Genomic DNA, 10,287 nt, shown 5'->3' with positions numbered 1-10,287 from the left:
ATGTTTTCTTCACCGCCGTCCATGTCGATCTCTGCATTCTTATGAATGAAGAAACTAACAGGAATTTGGTTACTTTGACCACAGGCACCATACAAGTAAACAATCATCAATCAGTTTGATCATAGGTTAGTATTCTTACACAACTTTTCGCTAAATGTTCTTTTCTTACAGATCAAATGGGCAGCTAATTTTACGTGATGTTCTCTCTTTTTTATTGCCAACAAAAAATGTTTGGTGGTGTTTTCTTCCATCCCGGACCCACCGAACCTGCACAAAGGATCTGCCAAACCTGTACAGACAATGCCAGCTCGAAGTGTAAGATCGAATCTGAAAGTGAAACCAAATCAAGAACCAAGTGCTTTGATGATCTCAGCCCACATTACCTGAAACCATCAGCTCCCCTCGGGTGGAAATATCCTCAGCCATTGCCGCCCCATCCACTTCCGCCCGCCGCTTACAGAAGCAGCTACTTCCAGGCCAAGATCAAAGCTGCCACCACGAACACGAAAGGTCTCAAACCAGGCATCATCATCTGCAGGAGAGGAATGCTTACATCAAAAGTCATGATCTTACATGGAATCAGAGGACACGGATCACTCACCCCCGACCTCAAAGACGACGACGACGACGCCGACATGGGTGGAAGATACCCATGCAGACCAACATTATAAACAGGAGTGCCATCAGGATAAAACAACCCATAGTTCCTCTCCGAGGTCGGCCCAGGCTTCAAATCCTCATTGAACAGGGCAAACACATATATATCCACCGGCACCGTCGGCTTCAGAGGAGTGCCCTCGCTCATCCCTATCCTCTGCAGCAGATTACCATTATATCTTGCAGCATTCTCCGGTGTCGCTCCCACCTCATCACTGTCACCCCTCGATGGCCACCCCGTCTCAGAAATCCTGACCTCGATGTCGGCGTGCCCCCACGTCCTGATGGCAGAGTAAACCGCGTCGATCTGAGCGTACAGCATGTTGTCATAGTTCAGATTGGTGTTGGGATCCACGACTCCCGAGTTCGGCTCGAAGAGGACGTAGTCCAGCGAGACTGCATTAGGGTTCGCCTTGTAGGCGAAGTAAGGGTAGGCGTTGATGAGAAAGGGCGACTTGGTGACGGAGTGGAAGTTGAGGATGGGCTGGATGAAGACGGCGAGATCCTGGCGGAAGGAGCCGGCGGAGGGAGGGTAGGAGTTCCCCAACATGTCCAATGAGTGGGCGCTGGTGACGTTCACCTTCGTCTCCAGGCTGAGCGAGACCAGTCCCTGGTGAACCGATTCCATGGCGGGGAGGAGGTCGGCCATCAGAGTGGTGTCGTTGCCTTTGAACACCTCGTTGCCAACGGCGATGCAGGTGATCTTGGTGTAGGGGAGGTAGGGCAGGACGTGCTGCTCCAGCCATCCCAGGGCGGCCGCGGGGTCCGTCATCGCCGACACGTTCTCGTTGCCGATCCCGATCACGAACTCGACGTCGGTGTTGAGGAAGGCGCTGAGCACGTTCTGGTCCGCGTCGTACAGTTTCACTCGGCTGATGTTGAGGGAGTGGAGGAGGCTCGCGACTCGACCGGGGGACGGCAGGTCGTTCGCGATCTGCCCGTAGTTGATGCCCACCGCCATGCTCAGAACTACTCGGATGACTTGACCTGTAAAGACGAAGAAGAAGCCAACAACTGCTAATTATCTCATGTGTTCAATTATATTTTAGTACTAGATTCGATCTGCAACGAATACCCGATTAACTACCGAGGGAAGAGCTAAAAATAGGACGCATATAACACCCATATCCAACTGAATCCCGTTGTTTGGATCTACAGAGAGGCCACCGAGCATTTGGCGTAAGTACTAAAAGCGACTTTGCCAACCTGGTCCACACAAGCCTACACTCGCCGGCACACACGAAGCCATGTGGTTCTGTCTACTCCACCACTAAACTAATCTCCTTCAGCACCAAATCTAGCACCAAAAAAATGTGTCCTTTTTGCCTCTCTTTCATTTCAACAGGAATATGGGGTTGGAAACTAACTATGTGCGAGATCAAAGAATCAGAGAATTCTTCACGAAAATTCATCTTCTCATCCTTATTGTTGCACCTCTTTTATCTAAGCCAAGACTAAAGGGATGTCACCAAATGCTCGCTGTAACGAATCTGAAAACATGAAAGAAGGGTAGAGAGGGTGGATCAAATACTAACCTGATAAGAGGAGGAGGAGGACGTGGAAGCAGGAGCTCGGCGACGCCATTACCGTCCTCGCCGTCGACTTGCTGTTGTTCCCTTGGATTCGAATATGTTGGACGGATCCGAAAACTCGATCGCTTTGCCAACTCCTCCTCGCCGCTGCCGCTGCTACTACCAGTCGCTGCTGCGCTCCACCACCCTCTCGCCATGCCCTCGACCGCTTAAAAGCATCTTCTGCGGGCAGGGAAATGTGGCTCATGTGGACTGGGAATCCGAGAGCGACACGTATCATCCTTGGGCAATAGCGTGGTTCGGCGATTTCTCGCATTGATTCGGGGGCAAATTAGTCATTTAAGACCCGCGTGAGGGGCCGCGTCACCGCAACGTGTCGGTGGCACGCGTTGACGCGTCTCCACGTAGACACCGCGCGTACCGCTGCCGAGTGCACGCGGACGACCCGAAGCTCCACGCTGAAGAACCTGTCATTCCTTGGGACCCACAATGGTTGATCCAATCAGCTCGAGTTTCCGAGGTGGGTGACGTCCCATGGGGGACAGGACCTGGCGCTCCAAATTTTCTTCTGACTTCCAGCACCAAAGTCTCACTCCAGGGCCCACGATGATGTCTCTCGGGCCTTCTTGGGCCCCGCGTCCGGGTGCGCCACCACTGTCAACCCACAAAAAGACGTATTAACACTAATAGAATGACTGCTACCACTGTGCTGACCAACATCGTTAATGTGGCTGGTAATAACAAATTTGCTGAGCCTTTACGTGATATTTATGTTTAGGGGTTCTTTAGAGATAAGAAAGAGACCGACGTCAACACCACGAAGCTTTTCCACTTCGGGCCCTCAGTGGCCTTCGCTTCTCATCTTATTCCCCCATCCCTTTCCCGTCTTTGACTTTATGATGTCTTGTGGCTGCAATCTTTGCATCTCATCACGTAACAGTCCTGCATTTTATACCGCAAAGACCATATCAATAAAGGGAACAAATATGAAAATGAGAATAAAGCTGCACCAATTGGCTCTGAAGAACTATAAACCTGGGAAGTGCTATGGGATGAAGAGTCTTGTCTATACCGCAAGCACAACAGCTCATGTTTATCTCGGTTCACGACCCTTATCGTCTCCCTCTTTAAGATCGTAGGGATGTCGATCTTGCGTCACGTTAAACAACAGGAACAAAAAGCATGCAAGAGAACCACTGCGCTCACCTGGTCCCTTCTTTTCCCCCTATCATGCTTATTATAATCTTCCACCTGCGGCAGCTTTATTCCCAACTGTATCCGCTTGCTTGTACAAAGGGCTCCAATTATTGGATTCTGTGATGCCTTCTTTCGGTGAATGTGATCAATATTCTTCAAGGATGAACATGCGACAGCTCGGACATATCCCAAATGCCTGTGGAACCAAGATGCATATACCATAACTAGTTATTGCATCATATGAACATGTAGCATTCATCATTTCGCATCTAGCGCATTCTAAAGAGGAGAAATTAAATGGAAGAGGTTGATTCACAAAACTAACCATTCACTTTCCGCTGCAGATATGCTAAAGCACCATTGGCACATGCAGAGTGATCTGTGGAGCTCCATTTCCCTGTGTGTAAATGACAGTAGGAGGTCGGATATGAGATGCATGTCAGCACATGTCCCAGTCTGTGTTCCATCGAGGAAGGAACCATTGGACTGGTCAATGGAACCTGAGACCGTGAAGCCTGCACATGCAGAACGAGCTCCAAAATGGAAAGTGTCAGGGATCTCCAAGTCTTCCAGCTTCGGCAGAATCCAGGATATAACCATCATGTGGTGGGACGATCTTGAGCCCTTTTTCCCTCTGGTCCAATGTGGTTCACCTTGTAAACATCCACTGGAGATGCTTGAAGGAGTTTGATGACCTGTGTGTGAAAGATTTTGAGATGCTTTTCAAGCAACAGAAAGATGAAGACCTCATGATCACCCTAGCGGAGCTAAAATTCTTTCTAATGTTGCTTCCAGATGTGTAAATCTGCAATAGATTTGTACTTAGTACTGTTGCTATTGGCCTTGCGTAGGGCACGCATCCTGAAAATGAAAGCATAATCATCATAGAACAACTGATCAAAGTTAAACAAGCAAAATACTACAGCTGAAGCATACCACAAGCAATTGATATTTAAACATCATTGCTTAATATTATAATTTTTATAAGCTAAAAGGGAAATTGGAATAACCTAGAAAAAGCACTGTGGATGCATAGTCACCATAGCATCACACACATCCAAAACTGTCAATCATTAGAAGCATTCCGGTGACATCATTCTTTCGATTGCTTTCCCAAAAGTGTGCTATGCTCTTACTCGACTATTGGCTTATGTATCTCATTTTACTGAAATATAACAATAAGCAGTAAAGATTTGTAGGTTCTTCCATCATTTCAGTTTTTATGCTCACCGCATGCAAGAAAAGGCCAAGCTTATATTAGTTACTAGTATTTGGAAGTAGTCAATCTTCAATTCACTCGGGTATCAGAAATAGTTTCAGTGACGAGTTAAACTTAACTGATAGGTAGAAGTCACAATAGAAATGGGACGAACAAAAGTGGTAAAGGAGACAAAGAGAGTATGAAAATTATGAGATGACATTCTCTTTAGGCAATAATATCACTCCCAAATTAACATCAAAAAACATCTTCATAAGAATGTCCGAAAGAAAAAATATACATGTAAAAATTATACAGCAGACCCATGTTTTGGGTCATCACAACCTTTTGAACTTCATCTGGAACCATGTTCTTATGAAAATTGCAATTGCAGCAGCAACATGTATAAGAAATCAGTTCCGGTCTTAAATATCCCAACAGTTAGGGTTGGCTACCTAGATTTTTTCCCATAATTTAACTTTACCTGTGCATTTTTATTGTTAAGTCTTTTGCATTGCCAATCCCAACCTGAATAGAGAAGGAAGGTAGTGTTCAGCAGACAACCAAGATAAATTAGATCTTATGAACATAAACACTATATCAAAGTATGAGCAGCTAAAATTACTTTTAAGTCTATCAGTAAGGCAGAGGAGACAATATATTGAACGCTAATATCAAGGAAAGCATGACACAAACGGACGACAGATAATAATAAATTTTAGTATGTGTGACCTACTTTCTTGTTAGAATTCCAACGAATTTTAGTATGAGGGAATCAGAGAAATGCTACTTAGTGTACACATTACCTTGTGTGCCCTTTTCAGTCCCTCTATTTCTTGCAATCAAAATGCTATTCTAGGTGCAAAACCAATTAGAATTTTATCGCTGAAGGTATTGATGAAGAAAGTTCTTGAACACTAAGATCATAAAATGAAACAAGATTTTTCTCAAATCATGGGATGTTACAAGTACCAAGATCAATGATATTGCTGCACCTGAGTTTCTAAATATTTGGAATTGTGATTTTTCTTTAGGGTCATTTCTCAAAAACAGTAAAAAGAACCATGAGTTCAAGTTTTCAATCAAAAACTTGAGTGCAAAATTTGATGTAAAAGAAAATAAGACCACAAAATTTCATGATTTATGGTAAATCAGTAGTATTCTCGGTTGAATGGATCCAAAAGCAATGGGTGGTAATTACAATTAGCTTCAAGTCAATTAAGCATCCTTCCCGTATTAGAACCACGCCAAACCTACTCAATTCATTCAAACGAAATAATACTGTTGACATCAGCATTGACAGGCACACAATTCAGATGGCCAACCACTTTGAGGAAACATTTGGTAGATGAAACAACATACTCACAGAGGCCCATATCAAGTAGAAGAACAAGTACAAATGTTCTAGTCACTTTCTATCCAACCAAAGAGCGCATGAAGGCAAAAGATAAATAGGATGATTTACAGCGATCAATCAGGGAGAACAATTCGATGACAGGGAAAAGACCATCCAATTTGCACATCAAGAAACTACAGGATCAAACGGAGACGAACGACGCGAGAGATTACCGAGCGATGGGAGTTGAGATCAGCTACATTCGTTGAAGGAATCGGAACTTTGGCTGATTTGGAGCGGCAGAGGTGATCATCGAAAGGGGAGGAAAGAGTGCCAGGCATTGCCGCAGTGGACGCCAACGAAACGGCAGGTTTTAGGGCTCGGGCTGCGTTCTCAAATCCGACGATTAAAATGGATTGGTGGCCACATAACTATTTGGGCTGTTAATGGGCCATGTTAGAATTGGGCTAAGAGGACGATTCTTCCATTGTTATGAGTCTGCAGTTTTACCCCGCTATAAGAATTACTATATTTTTCTTTTTTTTCTTTTTTTTACCCATGAAATTATAAGATTGGAACTGAATGGTTCTTTATGTAAGTAATTTTGATCTTGTAATCGTTTTTTTAATATATTTTGTACCAATTTAAAATTTTATTGTGTTGATTGGATCGACCTATCGAACAGAAATAATAATAATAATAATAAAGAACTAAACCACCAACCGATTTAATATTTATATTTATAAAAAAAATATTTAAGATTTTTTAAAGAGTGTTTGGGTCTTTTTATTATAAGAATGCAAGAACAACTGCATCATCCATTCAAAAATGCAAAACGTTCAATCCATATCATTCTCTTTCATAATATTTTAAAGTTTATTTTTTTATTTTGTATTCCATAAAATAATGTTTTGACCAAATATTAAGAATCACAATAAGTGTGCTAGCTTGTATACACTTTTGTTTTTTTAATTAAGAATAATACACTAACCATTTAGATGTATCCACAAATACTATATGGTAGTAGCTGCAATTACATAATCATAAGTAACTTCAACCAAAATACACACACAACTCAAACCAAATAGATAGATTTGGACAATGCTATTTAAAATTTCATGGATCCAACCACCCTGGAAATCATGACTCCACCCTGGAAAAGTTTTAGGGTTGATTCGGTTCAGCTGAATAGCATTTTACAAACAAGTTCTCATGCATCGCCACAAAACCTAAAAATCATTTCGATACTCATTGGAGCAAAACAAGCTCAAAAACACATTATCACTGAACTGAATACGACACGTTATTCAGAGACCAACATAAGATGTTTCTAGAAGCTGTAGAACATGACATAAGCTCCTAGACGATAATAAAATAGAATTGTGGCTCGACACATCATTCTGATTGCCTTTGACCCAGTACTGGAATATCCTCATATTTTTTCTGCAGTGGAAAAAAAAGGCACAATCAGCATTATTGTTTCTAGAATTAACACGCCAACTAATAATGTTATCAACCTGATTTTGATTTCCAAGTCAAAAGACAAAAAAAAAAAAAAAGTGTTCCATGATCCACTACCAGACTAATATTTCACTCCACCAGGTTGTAGAGGACACTCTAGAACAGAGGTACCTGACTAATAGGCAAAAAGAAAAAAAAAATTTTCTATTAATCAACCTGAGGGCAATCCACCACTTCTTTGGAAGTTCCACCTCAGCTATGAGCTAATGTTATACGAAAAAATTGTATTGATTACCATATTTCTTCTCTTTATAATAAACTTACATTCCTATTGAAGAAACAATCACAAAACTCAATAGAAACATAAAGCTAGGTTATCATTTCTAAGGTGGTTGTTGGCCTTGCGGCTGTTATAGTTACCTTTTGAATGACCAATTTATAACAAATCATAACTTGTGTAAGATTAGAGGTATATATACTAAGAGGAACAAACCTAATTGGAAGAACAAAACTACACCAGTTAAAGAGCAGAAAGTAGAAATTTTCAACTACTTGATGTCAAAGAATTTTACAAAATCACATGACTGCCTATCAACTTAATGTCAACCCTCTAAAAGGGTTGGCCTGTGCTTGGCAGAACAGGTACTTGCCTGAAATGATAATCAATTAGTTGGTGGGTCAAAAAGCCTATATTACTACATGCAATTATGCTCATGCTGACAATACAAAAGAGAAAAAGCCTTAAAACCTTTATTCCATATCAACCTATAGGAAAAGCTCCTAATAAGACAAAATGAATCATATTGATATACATTTTCAGGTCCAATTTTCTTTTTTTTTAAAGCATCTTAGAAAAGCATGATTTTTTTTAAGGCAGCCTAAAAAAGTACCAGATAAGCAAACAGCTTTAACATGATCCGCCGTATAATTTCATTGTTTGGCAGTTGATCCGCCGTATAATTACATGAAGGAAAACAAATGATCATTTTGTCATGTCTGTCCTAAACCTTTGCAATAAACTTTAGGATGTTTCTCAAAGTCAAGAATCAGAATATACTTAGCCCATCTCTAACCACCATATATGAAACAGGATCAACAACAATAAGCCACGATCCACTTGACAGATATTAAACTAGTATGCCCTTCTAAATTTGATTCTTCCTACATTATTGCACCATGCAATAGCACATACAATTAGATTCTTCTATTTCCTCTAAATTTGATTTTTGAACATCTCCAGATTTAGTGACTTCTACATCCAGTGGTGTTACTTTCCTCAAGCCTCTTCAATAGTTTCTCAAATTCCTAGCAGATATTATAAGGTACTGAAGTTTTCCAATATAAACTGCAATCTAGAAATCCAAAATAGAACTCCTTGATTCAAATATATACAATTATTTTTCACTTCGAGATCATATTCTTTCCATCCAATAAGCACAGTCTCAGGTTTCTTAATCTATGTCTATCACATTATTCTCAAAATCTGTTATTTTTCTCATGCACCTCTCTGTCTCATTTCCACTTTATATTAAGATTATCCTGACTGAATAGTTCGTAAACTGAATATTGCACTCTTTCCAGAAATATCATCGTGATGTGAGTTATCTCAATGTTCAGTCACTACGATATACATATTCCCTCTGACACTGTAATACCCATCTCAATCATTAGTCCCTCTAAACACATCAGCTTACATATGTACCAGAGATCATGTCTGATCATTGTACACAGAAAAGAAGTTTCATGTATCGAAATAGGTTTCACAATAATTAATACAACCACCGTTCCTCGCAATGCCAACTATTTGAATATCACGTATATAACTGTATAGGTAGAACACAATGGATAAACAACAACAAGAAAAGTAGTCACTCAAGATGCATGGTTCTGAAACATTACCCCTTCATTATTATAATCCCACAGCTTGTGAACACCATAGTCGACGATCTGCATACAACAATCAGTTTGTGAGTACAGCGAAAGTATTCAAGGTGTCTCCTACGGTAAAAAGAAGAACAAAATATCAATCACCATAAACAACAAAACTCAAGCAAAGCCATATCAACTCTGGTTAATCACTATATAGTCAGTCACTGATCATCATAGACCTATTCAAAAAAGAAAAAAAATCTCTTTTAATTCCCAACAAAATCCTTTTTAATCTTTCTGCCCAAGAAAATGAATCAAATAAGCATGATGATGTCAGTTCACGCTGTCGGTGATCCCATTGCCTTCCCACCTTTTTTTTTCTGCAAAGATTTCACTGGCTTTCATGATCAACCACAAGTGCATAAATTGAATCAAACAGAAAAAGAGAAATCCATGGCTCTGATTGCTCTGGAGAACTACCGTAATAGAGAATATAGTAATTGGGAACAACCAACAGCAAGCGTGACAACGCAAAATAGCATCTAAACCAAAGATCAATCGAGCCTCGAGATCAGAACCAGATGTGTAGACCCAAACCATCCTCGATCGAGCAGAAATTAAATAGGAAAAACTCAAAAAGATCGAAGCCCTAGCACAAATCACAGATTATACGGCAGGTTGAGGAAGGGGAACAAACCCGTTCTCCGACGAAGGCGCCGGCAACGACGAAGGTGACATAGACGGAGTTCCGGCGCATGAGGACACGGTAAAGCCCCTCCCAAACGCCGCCTCCACGGCCTCTCCTCGCCGTCGTCGCATCCATGGCTAATCGAAAGAACCCAAATAGGATCGTGCAAGACTTCTCAATCGCGCAAGACTTCCTCGCCTTCCCCCCCTTTTAAACCTTCTTTTATGACTCTTTGTCATATTAGTCCTATGATTCTATGAAATCTCACATAAGCCCCCAGATGACTTCCTTCGGTTCTTTCTGACCCTTATTTTGGCTATCTTTCATATTAATACCACGCTTTTCTAAA

General features: G+C 41.2%; 1 protein-coding gene and 1 long non-coding RNA gene across 11 annotated transcripts; one reads left to right on the top strand and one right to left on the bottom strand.

Annotated features, from left to right (window-relative positions):
- Window positions 1–96: 96 nt before the first annotated feature.
- Window positions 97–3,364, bottom strand: LOC135585842 (glucan endo-1,3-beta-glucosidase 14-like). Of its 10 annotated transcripts, none has more exons than XM_065171261.1 (6): window positions 3,225–3,364; window positions 2,994–3,131; window positions 2,193–2,843; window positions 574–1,644; window positions 384–489; window positions 97–289 (listed from the first exon to the last, which is right to left on the bottom strand). In XM_065171261.1, the coding sequence occupies exons 3-5, from the start codon at window positions 2,503–2,505 to the stop codon at window positions 467–469; spliced, it is 1,407 nt and encodes a 468-aa protein (XP_065027333.1). In that variant the 5' UTR covers window positions 2,506–2,843; window positions 2,994–3,131; window positions 3,225–3,364; the 3' UTR covers window positions 97–289; window positions 384–466. The 10 variants fall into 10 exon arrangements, with proteins under 10 accessions (XP_065027333.1, XP_065027332.1, XP_065027336.1 ...); XM_065171260.1 differs by having other exon boundaries at window positions 384–532; window positions 602–1,644; XM_065171264.1 differs by having other exon boundaries at window positions 602–1,644.
- On the top strand, window positions 3,264–4,216 carry LOC108951570 (uncharacterized). Its single transcript, XR_001976052.2, has 2 exons — window positions 3,264–3,398; window positions 3,731–4,216. It is a non-coding gene; the product is annotated as an uncharacterized LOC108951570 (long non-coding RNA).
- The last annotated feature ends 6,071 nt before the right edge of the window (window positions 4,217–10,287 follow it).

Source organism: Musa acuminata, chromosome BXJ3-10 (genome assembly GCF_036884655.1).
Source record: "Musa acuminata AAA Group cultivar baxijiao chromosome BXJ3-10, Cavendish_Baxijiao_AAA, whole genome shotgun sequence".
Lineage (NCBI taxonomy): Eukaryota > Viridiplantae > Streptophyta > Magnoliopsida > Zingiberales > Musaceae > Musa > Musa acuminata.
This window is presented reverse-complemented; position numbering and strand designations above follow the sequence as displayed.